Below are 14719 nucleotides of genomic sequence, written 5' to 3'. Positions count from 1 at the left end.
ACGTGTTTGGCGAAGCGTGTGTTTGTCTGCTGGGCATAATTCTCTTTCAGTACGGCCATGGCTTTGTCGTAGTTCGGCGCCTCCTGGATAAGAGGAAAGACGTTGGAGCTCAGCCGTGAGTAGAGTATCTGGATCTTCTGAGCTTCCGGGATTGGGTCTGTTGCAGACCTGATGTAAGCTTCGAACCAAGCTAGCCAGTGTTGAAAGTCCTTTTTGGTGTCGCTTGATTGCGGATCCAGCTGCAGGCGATCCGGCTTGATGCGAAGGTCCATCTTCTGAAAACTTTAGTGTAATAAATTGATGCACGATCAATTGCACAGAGACGAGAGTTGAATACAACTGAGGCTTTATTACTCTAATATGTGTGGCCTCTTACAGCAGCTGGCGAAATGGCTGCTGTATAGGGAGCACACATATTTATACTCCGCCTACTGGGCGGAGCCAGCAGGCAGGGATTACTCCCGTACCTGTAGTACAGGGCCTTACCATACATCTCCTAATATATACAACAGTGGTGATTACCTCATTGTGTGTCAAAGCTAAACTGCAGTCCAAAGGTGTGCAGGTTAGGTGGGGTTACAGGGTTGCAGGGATGGGGCAAGGAAGTGATCCTAGATAAGGTGGTCTTTCAGAGGGTAGGCGCAGTCTCGATGGGCCGAATTGTCTCCTTCTGCACTGTAGCAATTCTATGGATTAATACAGGACGCAGTGCACCGAGTTAATATGTCGATTAATATATTTGCTGAAGGGCAGCACGGTTGCGCAAGTGGTTAGCACGGTTGCCTCACGGCGCCGAGGTCCCAGGTTCGATCCCGGCTCTGGGTCACTGTCCGTGTGGAGTTTGCACATTCTCCCCGTGTTTGTGTGGGCTTGGCCCCCACAACCCAAAAGATGTGCAGGGTAGGTGGATTGGCCACGCTAAATTGCCCCTTAATTGGAAAAAATTAATTGGATACTCTAAATTTAAAAAACCTGTGTTGGAAAATGTTACCGTTTAATAATGTATACGTATGAAGTGGCAGAGATTGACCAGCATCTTTTCAATTTTCTGTAATCCGTTTTCCTTTAATAATATCAGACCAACTCCACAAATTTCTGAGCTACAAATTGTAAGTGCTGTATTTGTCCCCTTTATGGGGACATCAGTTAAGCGGGTCATGTGACCTGGGTAACCAATCCGGGACCAGGGTGGGTCTAGCAAACATGGGTTTCTGTCAGTTCGATGTTGAAAGCTGATTCACAGCCACAGGACTGCATGTTTGTGGTGAATGTATTCTGCCAATAATCCACCATTGTATTTGTATCTGTGCTGTTGCCCTTGTATTTGTATCTGTGCTATGCTGTTGCCCTTGTGGGCTCCTCCTATGGGCCATTTTATGGCATTATCCATATGGGAACATGTGGGGCCTGTATGGGCTCTGCCCTTGCCTCCTCCCCTTGAAAGGAGGTATAAAGAGCAGTCGACCTGTAGGTGGTTCTCAGTATTGGATCAGTCGCAGGCAGACAGTGTTCTAAGTTGATTAAAGCCACAGTTTACTTCTACTCCCATCGCGAGTGAATTGATGGTCGCATCAAAGTTATTGTAGTTAAGTTAATAACTGTTGCAGTAGTTACTTACCTTTGCAGTTGTTATTTACCTATCCGGTGAATGGGAAAAACTACAATCAGCAAAATCTCAATTATTGTGCATTACTTGAAATATTGAAATAATGTGGAATCAAATGAGCAAGAGCAACTAACATGTTGATCTTCTCCTGTAATTCATGCTTTCTTCAAAGCCTGTAGCTCATTACAATGGTTTTAATATGATTCCAATTCTGGCAAGTTCTGCATCTCTGTTTTCCATGGCGTCAATGGTAGTGGCGGTGCTTCATCGGACTGAAAGCTCTGGAATTCCTTCAGTAACCCTCTCTAGCTCTCTACCTCTCTTCTAAGACTATTCTTAAATCTATCTCCTTTCAGCAAGCTCCCTAATATCTCATTTATGTGGCTAGGTAGCAAACTTCATTGGATCCTGTGTGAAAAAATGTGTTCGCACAGCCTCGGCTCAACGTAACTTGTTGCATGTGTCTTCAAAGTAATTGAAAAATTATATTTGATTCCTAAACTGATGTGTGTGTTTTCCAGGAATTCTTATGTACGACTCCGACATCTCTGCACAAACACATGGGTTCATAGCACCAATATTCCAATTGATAAAGATGAAGAGAGGCCAGTTATGCTGAAGGTAACTTGAATTATTAAAAATATATGTAACTATTAAAAGCCAATGAACAAGTGGTGCCTCAGCACAGGGCTAAATCGCTGGCTTTGAAAGCAGACCAAGGCAGGCCAGCAGCACGGTTCAATTCCCGTACAAGCCTCCCTGAACAGGCACCGGAATGTGGCTACTAGGGGCTTTTCACAGTAACTTCATTTGAAGCCTACTTGTGACAATAAGCGATTTTCATTTCATTTCATTTTAGGACAGCACGGTAGCATTGTGGATAGCACAATTGCTTCACAGCTCCAGGGTCCCAGGTTCGATTCCGGCTTGGGTCACTGTCTGTGCGGAGTCTGCACATCCTCCCAGTGTGTGCGTGGGTTTCCTCCGGGTGCTCCGGTTTCCTCCCACAGTCCAAAGATGTGCAGGTTAGGTGGATTGGCCATGATAAATTACCCTTAGTGCCCAAAATTGCCCTTAGTGTTGGGTGGGGTTACTGGGTTATGGGGATAGGGTGGAGGTGTGGGCTTAGGTAGGGTGCTCTTTCCAAGAGCCGGTGCAGACTCGATGGGCCGAATGGCCTCCTTCTGCACTGTAAATTCTATGATAAAATACTATGATAAAAAAACTGTTGTGTGCTGACAGTGTTGCTATTTCCTTCCATGTCAGATTGGCACTTCTCCAACTAAAGAGGATAAAGAAGCATTCGCTATTGTGCCCGTTCCGCCAGCTGAAGTGAGAGACTTGGACTTTGCCAATGATGCCAGCAAAGTGTTGGCCTCGATAGCTGGCAAGCTTGAGAAGGGCACCATTACTCAGAATGAAAGGCGGTAGGTGACACCTTTTTAACAGGCAGCCAATAATTGACCACCCGCATTTTCCTGACAAATTGGAACATGAATCCTCCTTCTCTCGTCTTCTGTTTGTGATTTTCCCAGTTTCCTAGTGCTGTGTTTTGTTTTTCGATGACAGTTCCTTACTGGAAGAATACTGCAAATTGATTAAGATTCCCTATTTGTGGCCAACTCTTGCAATCGACTCAGGAACATTTGAGATGGTTAAGGAATTAGCTAAAATTAAATACGTTTTCTGGCTGGTCAGAATATTTTGGTCTTTTCTGTTTTGTATAAAGGTGGAATTAACTTTATGGTTAGTTTAAAAGAAATTGGAACATGCCTGTGGTTTAGAAAGAATGGTTTATGGAGATTTGTAAAAAAAAAACATAACCTGTGCTACGAAATATGGGTTTGAAACGTAGATGCACGTCCCTGAAAAGACTATCGCTCCATCTAATCTATCCTATTGGTGTTCTAGCAATAGTTTCTTTGCAATTTGACCTGAATCTGAGCTGTTTGTCCATGCAACATCACTTGGCGAACTATTCCAAATAACAAATTACCCTCTTTTTTTTTTTAATGCAAAGGCAAAATTGAGGGTAAAATTCACACACACTCCTTCCTGGGGAAGGAGGAAAAATAAACTTCCATGCTGTTTTATTCCCTCAAAATGATCCGTTTAGAATGTATTCAAAATCTTGTAGTTTTGTGCACTTTTGGTCTATTAAAATCTTACTTTCTGTTGTCATTCATATTTTAGCCATTTTTTTTCTTCCAATGTAAATTCCTATATCCATATTTGTAATAGAAGCTGATGTAAACTTTCCAGTCTATAAATATTTTCACCTGATAAATCCCGGCTCCTTGACTGGTACCACACAGAATTGTTACGGGGCACGGGGCTCATCGTGTCTTCACCGGTTCTTCAAATGAGCATCATGACTTAGTGTCATTCCCCTGCCTTTTCCCTATACCCCTGCAGATTGTTTCTACTCCAATAATTATCTGATGCCCCCTTGAATGCCTCGATTGAATTTGCTTCCATCACACTTCCAGGCAGCACATCCCAAACCCGAACCACTCACTCTGTGAAAAAGCTTTTTCTCACATCACATTTGCTTCGCTTGTAAATCACTTTAAATCTGTGTCCTCTCGTTCTTGATCCTTTTGCCAGCAGGAACAGTTTCTCCCTCTCAACTCTGTCCAGTCCCCTCATGATTTTGAACATATTTCTCAAACCTCTGCATGTAACCAGTCTGGTGCATGTAACCACTCTGGTTTTCTTCCCAGATTGTTTTAAGGTTTGCTGTTCAATAGTGTAGCAAGTTAGGGTGCTGAGAAATTCAGACAAAATGCATTAATTTAGAATGATGATTGGATTCCAACTAGATGATACAATTCTCCCTCACCCCACCCCCCAAACATGGGTACATTGGAGAACCATCTAGGGTGGAATTAGCCAAGTACAACGCCACATGAAGACCTACTCCAATATTTCAGGCCTGCCTCCTCATTACAGGTTTAGCCCATATCAAGTCTTGAGCACAACATTTTGCACCCATTGGCAAATGGGTCAAGGACAGTTGGGTTATGGAGGGATGTGGTTACATTACTGGGCTGGCAATCCGGAGAGCGAGTTGAAACTTTTGTCACGGTAGCAGTTTTTAAAATCATTAGCCATCCAGAAAAAGCAGTCCGGAGCTTTCAGATTATCCTTTTTCCCCAAAACAACTGGTTCACTACTCCTGGAGGGAGACCTGTTTTGACACGAGTGCAGTGCCATATCAACGTGTTGAATTCTTAACTGTCCTCTGAAGTTGGGCAACAAACACTGGCCATTTTACAATACCCATATTTCATGAGGGATTTCTTTTTCTTGCTAGGCTTTATTTAAAACATTTTTTTTTAAAGTACAAGCCAGGACATGAGTGCTAAATTATGCCAGAGAAAAAACATACCCCGATGTTATTAACATGCCGATCGGGGATTATGGGGAGAAGGCAGGAGAATGGGGATGAGAAACATATCAGCCACGATTCAGTGGTGAAGCAGACCCAATGGGCCGAATGGCCTAATTCTGCTCCTATGTCTTTATGGTCTTATCTGTTTAGTTCAATATTATTTAAAATTTTATGTTATTGTAATGCTGTATTGTTCTAAAGTGTTGAGGCTGTCTTCTAAATTTTTGGGGGCTCCTTGAACCTTTTTTTCTTGGTTGAATTTATTTTCAACAGTTTTGTTACAAAGCTTCTGGAAGACCTGGTGTTCTTTGTTGCGGATGTTCCAAATTCAGGTCAAGATGTGCTTGAAGTGGTGATCAATAAGCCAAACCGAGAGCGACAGAAACTCATGAGAGAGCAAAATATTCTAAAACAGGTGAGATGCCAAATTGGGGAGATGGGGATGGGAATGTTCAAAAGGGGATCTTAATTTGGAAATGTTTCTTTTTCATTAAATGGTTCCATGCAGAGGAAACTGTTCCATCAGTAAAATGTATGAACGTGGCAATGTTTGAAGCTTGTATGTAATTATATGCTGATCTGTATTGTGACATTCTCTTGACACTAGACACTTTGGAGTAGTGATTAATTGGTAGTTTCTCATTTGCTTGGCACAAACGAGAGACAGAAACCTTTCTACCAGGTCTTCTCTGCAGACCTGGCAAGTTTCCTTTGGGGTTCCTGCTTGACAGGTGAAGTTATGTAAAAAGAATCCTAGTGAGGCAAGGACTCAAACTTTTTTTTATATTTAAATAGTTGTTGCCCTTCCCACACCAGTGGTGCATGAAGGCAGACTTTGGGCTGAATTCTCTGCTGACGGGATTCTCCATTTTGCCGGAAGCCCAGGTGTTTCCCGACTGGGTGGGGCTGCCCCACAATGGGAAACCCAATTGACCAGTTGACGAAACGCAGAATCCCGACGTTGTGCCGCACCAGAAATCAGGTGCGGTGGGACGGAGGAACCCACCCTTTACCTTTTTTTCCATATCTAGTTTTTCCTGGAACAGGCCACCAGAGGCTGAGAGCTTTGGGGACACATCAAGCTTGGCTGATCAGGAGTGTCTCCTGCTCTTGCTCCCGGCCATTGGCTTGTTAGAAGGATTTTGCAGGATTTAGACCATGTTATAAATGCACCTTCCTTGACCATCAAATCCTGGGGTGGGGCTCAAACCTGGATCTTCTGGCTCAGCAGGGACATCAACATTCACTGTGCCACAAGATCTCCTTGTGTTAAATTTTAGTGTCTCAATTCCTCGGAATAGTGTTTCAGCTTTATCTAAGTCACTGTTCCTTTTTGAAGCTCTGATCTCAGTAATTGGGAAATCTGCATTGTCACCTCGATAGAACAAATTTACATTTATGAAGTTTCACAACAACTTAGATTCTGATTTTTGTACATCGGGATATTAAATATAAAAACAAGGAGATGAAGTTTAATTTGTGAGACATCAGTTCGGCCAACTTTGTAAAACTGGGCATGTTTCATAGAGAAGAAGAACAATTAAGTTTCAAGAGAATGGTAACAGAAATAATGGGTGTTGATGAATAAAGACTCCAAAAATAAAGGCTTTCACTGGAACCGAGGAGAATGAGAACCGTTCTCGGTTGTGAAAGGTTTTCAGAGGGTGAATAAATATGACAATCTGAGGATTAATTGTGAAAGATTGTTTTCACTGATGGATGAAGCAGTGACCTGAAGCCCTTGACTCGAGTATCATGAGAAGGGAAGATTTCTTTCCACACGGCGTTCATAAGAACATGGAATGCTTTCGCATAAGTGACATACTGACTTAGCGAGTACAAGGCAGTTGAAAGGAAATTGGTAACGACTTGAGGAGGAATGCTGGAAGGAAATGGACAGGAGGATTGGGGTGGACCATTCCTGTTCAGTTGGCACAGCACGGAGATGGTGCTTCAAACAATCTCCTTGTGTGCTATGATGTACAGCTATCTGTAAGTTGAGTAATTTGTTAGGCTTGCTTAAATTACATAGGATGTATGGCAGAGAAGCAGGCCATTCGACCCAACCAGTCCAAGCTGGTGTTTACGCTCCACTCGTGTCACCTCCCACCTTTCCCCCATTTAAATCTGTTACTGTAACCCTTTGAACCCTTCTCCCTCGTAAACTTCTATGGCTTTCCCCTTGAATGCATCTATACTTTTTGCTTCAATCACTCCATGGTAGAGAGCTCCGCATGCTCATCGCTCTTTGAGTAAAGAAGTTTCTGAATTATCTATTGGATTTCTTGGTGACTGTCTTTTTGATGTCCTCTAATCTCTTTTTCCCACAAGTGGAAGGGTTCTCTTTGCATCCACTTTATCAAAATATTTCATAATTTTAAAGAACTCTATTAGATCACCCCTCAGTCTATTTTCAAGACAAAAGACACCCAGTTCATCAGTTACTGATATGAGTTTATGCATCCACATTTCTGGTAACTCATCCCTGTAAATCTTCTCTGCCGCCTTCAGAACTCCATATCCACCTCTACAAATGTAGGCCTCTTACCGTCAGAAACTGGGGAACTCATAATGGAGAACAAAGAACTGGCTGAGGAACTAAATTTGTGCTTTGCTTCTGTCTTCACAAAGGAAGACATGAATAATGTACCAGAAGTTCTGAGAAACACCAGTTTTTGTGAGCTGAAGGAAATTTGTATTAGTAGAGAAATAGTTTTGGGGAAATTAATGGGATTGAAGGCAGATAAATCTCTGGGCCTGATAATCTTCATCCCAGAGTATTTAAGGAAGTGCCCTTAGAAATAGTAGATCCATTGGTGGTCATTTTCCAGAATTCTTTGGGCTCTGGAATGGTTCCTACAGATTGGAGGGTAGCTAATATAACCCCGCTGTTCAAAAAGGAGGTAGAGAGAAAACAGGGAACTGTAGACCATTGAGCCTAATGACGGTAGTGGTGAAGTTGCTAGAGTTCATTATCAAAGAGTTCATAGCACAACATTTGGAAAGCAGTAGTGTAATCGGACAAAGCGTGGCTTTGCGAAAGAGAAATCATGCTTGACAAATCTGCTGGAATTCTTTGAAGATGTAACGAATAGAGTTGACCAGGGAGACCCGTTGGATGTGGTTTATTTAGACTTTCCAAAGGTTATCGACAAGGTCTCTCATAGCAGATCACTGTGTAAAGTTATAGCGTATGGGCTTACAGGTGGTGTCTTGAGCAGAATAGAAAGCTGGTTAGCAGAAAGGAAGCTAAGAGTTGGAATAAATGGGTCTTTTTCCAATTGATAGGCAGTGACTAGCAGGGTACCGCAGGGACCTGCGAGGACCCCAACTGGTCACATTATATATTAATGACTTGGACGAGGGAACTAAATGTATTATCTCTAAATTTGCAGATGATGCAAAGTTGGGTGGGAGGGTGAGCTGTGAGGAAGATGCCAGAGATGCTTCAGCAGGATTTGGACAGGCTGAGTGAGTGGGCACATGCATGGCAGATGCCATCTAATGTGGATAAATCTAATGTTATCCATATCGGTAGCAAAAGTAGGAAGGCAAATTATTATTTGCATGGGTGTAAATTGAGAGAAATGGATACTCAGCGAGACCTTGGTGTCCTCGTGCATCAGTCGCTGAAAGTAAACGCGCAGGCACTAAAGAAGGCAAATGGTATCTTGGCCTTCAAAGCAAGAGGATTTGAGCATAGGAATAGGATGCAATTGTATAGAGCATTGGTGAGGCCACACCTGGAGTTTTGTGTGCTGCTTTGGTGTCCTTATCTGAGGAAGGATTTTCTTGCTATCGCGGGAGTGGAACAAAGGTTTACCAGGCTGATTCCTGGAATGGTGGGACTGTCATATGCAGAGAGACTAAGTCGATTAGGATTATATTCATTCGAATTTAGAAGAGCGAGAGGGGATCTCATAGAATCTTTTAAAATCCGAACAGGATTAGACTGGGTCGATTCAGAAAGAATGTTCCTAATGGTGGGGAGTCCAGAACTACGGATCATAGTTTGAGGATAAGTTTAAGACTGAGGCGAGGAGAAATTTCCTGACCCAGAGAGTGGTGAATCTGTGGAATTCAATACCACAAAAAGTAGTTGAGACCAAAATATTGTGTGATTTCAAGAAGGAATTAGATATAGCTCTTGGGGCGATATCAAGGGATGTGGGGGGAAGGTGGGATCAGGGTATTAAATTTGATGATCAACCATGATCAGAATGAATGGCAGAGAAGGGTCAGATAGCCGCCTCCTGCTTCCATTTTCAATGTATGTTTCCATGTCTATCCTTTCTGTAATATGGTGACCAGAACTGCAAGCTAAGTGTGGTCTCACCAAGATTCAATATTGGTTTGGGATATCTTAACTACTTTTCAGTTCTATCATTCCAGAAATAAAGCCGAATGTTTAGTTTTCTTTTCTAAGACCTCCCTAACCTATGGTGCAACATTTACTGATTGGTGTATTTGTAATCTGAGATCCTGCTATTTCTCTACCCCACCCAGAATTGCATCTTCCAATGTGACCTTCCTATTCCTCTTACCAAAATGCATTACCTCCTATTTCGGTGTTGAAATGCATTTGCTAATTATTTGCCAATTATTGATGTCCTCCATTAATTTGTTGAAATTATCCTCCGTATTGGTTATCTCCCCCCCCCCCCCCCCACCATCATCTTCAGATTTAAAAGTTGTGTTTTTCATTCCAAAGTCCAACTTGCTGGTGTAAAGTGTGAACATCACTGGTCCTTGTGGAACGCCACTTGCCACCTTCTGGCACCCTGAATTCTCACTTGCTTTCTGTTTTGAAGCCAACTAGCAATCCATTCTGGCACTTGTCCCAACTCCAAATTCAATAATCTTATTAATTAGCCTATAATGGGGCACACTTTCAAAGGTCCTTTGAAAATCCAATTCACAGCCAACATTGAACAACTTCTTCACCTTTGGATTTTGTCTCGGTTCCTCTCACTTTTGAAAGTACCTGCATATCTAGGCTACCAACGGATTGGAATGCAATGTCTTTGAAGTGAATTTACTGGTGGTAATGTGACTCGTGATTGGGCACGCAAGGGTACTTGACCTCATAATTCTGCCAACAGTATTAGAGGTGACAAAAAAACAGGATGGCGTCCAAACTCAAGATGATTAATTACCTGCTTAGTAGTCGAGCTTTTGGATGAAATTGGACATTTCTTTTTTTTTCTTAACAGTCAACCAGTTCACTGCATTTTAGTCAGTGTTCTTTAAAACAAAGATTTTTTTTTTTAAGCAAGCTGACGTTTAAAGCTAGTTGCCAAAATCTCTTGCTTGTGACTCCACTTCCCCAAAACGACGAAATACAATATTGAGAAAAAAATCCTCAAACTTGAACAGAATAGCTATACATCACAATTTTGTTACGATTCTGGTGGAGACTTTTAAAAAGATATTTGAATTTCCAGTGGTCAACTGGAAGGACCACATGACAGATTTCAAGTTTTCAGACTTTTACTTTAATAGACAAGCTAAAAAGCAACGTCATTCAGCATTCCCAAAGTGCCTCACAGCCAATTAAGTACATTTGAGTGTGGTAGCATCAGAAATGCGGCAGCCGATTTGTGTCCACAGACAGCAAGACATGATGACCAGTTGACTAGTTTAGTCCTGTTGGTTGAGGAGTGAATATTGGCCATAACACTAGGAAGAACTCACCTCCATATTTTTGAATTGTGCCAATCGATGTTTTGCACCCATCTGACAGAGCAGATGGTTTAACATCTTATCCGAAAGGCGGCACCCTGACACTGCAGCATCCTCCAGGACTGAGCAGAAATGTCAGCTGGATTTTGTGCTCTCTCTGAAATGGGACTTGAACCTTCAGCGTTCTGATCCTGAAGCAAAAGTGCTACCCTGAGCTTAGGCTGACACCAGAAGTAATGATTAGGCTGGAGGTGAACGTCCATAGATTTGCCTGATAAACCACCTTGATTTATTCAAGGATTCTGATGACTGATCCTGGCTCTGGGTCACTGTCTGTGTGAAGTTTGCACATTCTCCCCGTGTTTGCCTGGGTTTCGCCCCCACAACCCAAAAATGTGCAAGCTAGGTGGATTGGCCATGCTAAATTGCCCCTTAATTGGCAAAACTGAATTGGGTACTCTAAATTTTAAAAATCTTTCAGAAAATCTAAATAAAACTATGCATTTACAGATAATTAGGTGAAGTAAAAGCCTCTAGTGTTGGATTAAGGATAAGCAATAGAAATATGAGGGTTCGATGATTGGACTTTGATTTCTGATTTACATAAATGATCTGGAAAATGGAAACTGCATGTCTCAGATTTGCAGATGACTCTAACAGGAGAATGGGGCAAAGCCATAGAAAAGTTATTGTGTAGAAAGAGGCCATTCAGTCCATGTCTGTGCCAGCCAAAAAGAGAAAAAAGATACTAGCTGCTCATTTTAATCCTTTCTGGCACCTGGTCCTTAGGCTTGCAGGTTACTGCACTTCAGATGCAGATCCAGGAACTGTTTAAATGAGTTGAATATTGCAGTCTCAACCACCAAGTTCGGCAGTGAATTCCAGATACCCACCACCCTCTAGGTGAAAAGGCTTTTCCTCGTGTCCCCTCTAATTCTTCCACCAGTCATGTTAAATCTATGCCCCTTGGTAATTGACCCTCAGCGAGGGGAAACTAGTTTTTCCCGTCTACTCTGTCTCGGTCCCTTGTAACGTTATACACGTCAGTTAGGTCAAACCTGAGCCTCTTCTGTTCTAAGGAAAACAACCCTAGCCTCGCCAGTTTTAAAACTCAAGGATGTAACTAGAAATTTGCCAAGGGATTTGGATGATTTATGCCATCATGTCAACATCCAACGGATGGTCAATGAAAAAATGTGAGTCAGTGAATGGAACAGAATTTAAACAACAACAAAAAAAATTTAGAGTACCCAATTCATTTTTTCCAATTAAGGGGCAATTTAGTGTGTTCAATCCACCTACCCTGCACATCTTTGGGTTGTGGGGGCGAAATCCACGCAAACACAGGAAGAATGTGCAAACTCTACACGGTCAGTGACCCAGAGCCGGGATCGAACCTGGGACGGCGGCGTGAGACTGCAGTGCTACCACTGCGCCACCGTGCTGCCCGTGAATGGAACAGAATTAATACGGCGAGCAGGGAGAAGCTGCCTCTGGAATTATTCACTCAAGACATTGAGTTAATTGCTAAGATATGTAGTCAGCGTGGAATTCATGTCGACTCAGGTGGTAACACTGTACAATGCATTGACTAAATTAAATTTGGAATGCTGCATGCATTTCTAGACACCACGTGACCAAGACAAATACAAGCATTGGCATGTCCATGAGGGATTAATTAATATAATTGGAAATGTAAGGGAGCAAAGAGTGACCTACAAGTATTGGGGGGAAAAAAATGCTCAATTGTGAAAGAACCATAGAATTCCTACAGTGCAGAAGGGGGCCATTTGGCTCATTGAGCCTACACCGACCCTCTGAAAGAACACCCTACCCTGGCCCACTCCCCTGCTCTATCCCTGTAATCCCTCCTAACCTAAACATCTTTGGACACTTAAGGGCCAATTTAGCAAGTCCAATGCACTTAACCTGCACATTTTTGGAGTGTGGGAGGAAACCAGAGCGCACAGATGAAACCCACACAGACAAGGGAAGAACGTACAAACTTCAGTCAGTCACTCAAGGCCAGAATTGAACCTGGGTCCCTAGTGCGGTGAGGCAGCAGTGCTAACCACTGTGCCGCCATGCTGCCCCAGCACAGGGAGCACAGATGGCTGAGGGGAGAATGTTGGCGTATTAATTTGCTCCTTACTTTAAAAGAAAGAAAGCTAATAGGGGATTGATGTGACCATCAATTCACACAAGACGATTAGTAGAAGTGAACAGTGGTTTTAATCAGCTAGATCTGTGCCTGCCTGCGACTGCTCTGTACTGAGTGCCACCTACAGGCTGCAGATCTCTATACCTCCCCGGGGAGGCCGGGCCAAAGGCGGAGCCTACTAGGTCATCAACATAATACAATACAATACAGTGGTGAATTGCAGCAGCAATGCGTTCACCACATTTGCCCCCTGATAAAAAATTGAAGTCCAGCGGGGGTGAAGTGGGCACACAGATCGAGTCTGTCCGGCGCCTTTATCGTTCTCTGTGATCGCCTCAGCTCCGGCTTCGTTGCGGGCACGGGTGTTGAGCTCGTTGACTCCGGGAGCGTGTCATCTGGAGCTTCATCATGGTGGGTCGGCGATGGGGGGGAGGGGGAGTGTAGGCCATGTAGGGGTGGGGGCGGTGTTTGGTGTAGGGAGGGGGGGGGGGCATAGGTGATGGTCGCTGGGGAACCGGCGGGTGCCAAATCCCGGAGGGAGACTGTATCTTGCCGGCCGTCGCGGTGCACCACGTAGGCATACTGTGGGTTGGCATGTAGAAGCTGGACCCTCTCGACCAGGGGGTTGGACTTGTGGCTCCTCACGTGCTTCCAAAGGAGGACAGGCCCCAGTGTTGTCAGCCAGGATGGAAGCGAGACCCCGGAGGTGGATTTTCTGGGGAAGCCAAATAGACGGTCATGAGGGGTCTCGTTCGTGGCTGTGCAGAGGAGCGACCGAATGGAGTGGAGGGCGTCAGGGAGGACCTCCTGCCAGCGAGAAACTGGGAGACCTCTAGACCGTAGGGCCAGAAGGACGGCCTTCCATACCGTCGCGTTCTCCCTCCACCTGTCCGTTTCCCCGGGGGTTGTGGCTGGTAGTCCTGCTCGAGGCAATGCCCTTACCGAGCAGATACTTACCAGCTCATGGCTCATAAACGAGGAGCCCTGGTCACTGTGGACATAAGTGCGGAGACTGAACAGGGTGAAGATGCTATGCAGGGCCTTAATGACACTGGCTGCGGTCATGTCGGGGAATGGGGTGGCAAAGGGGAAAAGGGAGTACTCGTCAATGACGTTGAGAAAATACACGTTGCGGGGAGTGGAGTGGCCCTTTGAAATCGACGCTGAAGCGCTCAAAGCTTCACCAGGTGGGCCTTGTCTGGCCGATAGAAGTACGGCTTGCACTCCGCGCAGATTTGGCAGTCCCTGGTCATGGCCCTGACCTCTTCGGTGGAGTCGGGCAGGTTGCAGGCCTTGATGAAGTGGAGAAGCCGGGAGACCTCTGGGTGACAGAGGTCATTGTGGATGGCCCGAAGTCGGTCATCTTGCGCGCTGGCGCATGTGCCGTGCGGCAGGGCAACTGGGGGCTCATTGAGCTTCCCAGGACGATGAACAATATCGTAATTATAGGTGGTGTTCGATTCTCCACCAAGATTTTATCATTCTTGATCTTGCCCCACTGTGTGTTGTTGAACATAAAGGCTGTGGTAGTACCAGGTATTGCGGTACCTAAGAGGCTGATGACCATTGGTTAGACCCAGGAGTCTACCATGGCATCACGTAATGACTTTTCAGGATCGCGACCGCGTCTGCGTACGTGGTATCGTCTTCGATTAGTACAGAGATTCTGTGGCTCACCCGGGCATGGAGGAGACTCAGCTTCTGTGCCTCGGTGATGGCAGGCGAGGAGGAGGTGACGAGGTAGGCCTCAAAGCAGTGGAGTAAGTGTGAAAAGATTCCTTTTGCTTCAGCTGCCTGTGGGTCGAGTTCCAGTCGATCAGGTTTGAGGGCGGCTTCCATTGCAATATTTTAGCTTATTAAATTGATATGACCATCA

General features: G+C 44.3%; 1 protein-coding gene across 5 annotated transcripts in view; it reads left to right on the top strand.

The window, feature by feature from the left end:
* The window catches only part of itpr1b (inositol 1,4,5-trisphosphate receptor, type 1b), a 731378-nt gene that overhangs the window by 268797 nt on the left and 447862 nt on the right, over positions 1–14719 (top strand). For all 5 annotated transcript variants that reach the window (XM_072472138.1, XM_072472140.1, XM_072472139.1 and 2 more), the window contains exons 13-15: positions 2128–2227; positions 2873–3033; positions 5274–5415. In XM_072472138.1, the coding sequence (XP_072328239.1) occupies positions 2128–2227; positions 2873–3033; positions 5274–5415 (403 nt within the window). The remainder of the gene's footprint in view (positions 1–2127; positions 2228–2872; positions 3034–5273; positions 5416–14719) is intronic.

Source organism: Scyliorhinus torazame, chromosome 13 (assembly GCF_047496885.1).
Source record: "Scyliorhinus torazame isolate Kashiwa2021f chromosome 13, sScyTor2.1, whole genome shotgun sequence".
Lineage (NCBI taxonomy): Eukaryota > Metazoa > Chordata > Chondrichthyes > Carcharhiniformes > Scyliorhinidae > Scyliorhinus > Scyliorhinus torazame.
Note: the sequence above shows the minus strand (reverse complement) of the source record. Positions and strands in the feature narration are given on the sequence as shown.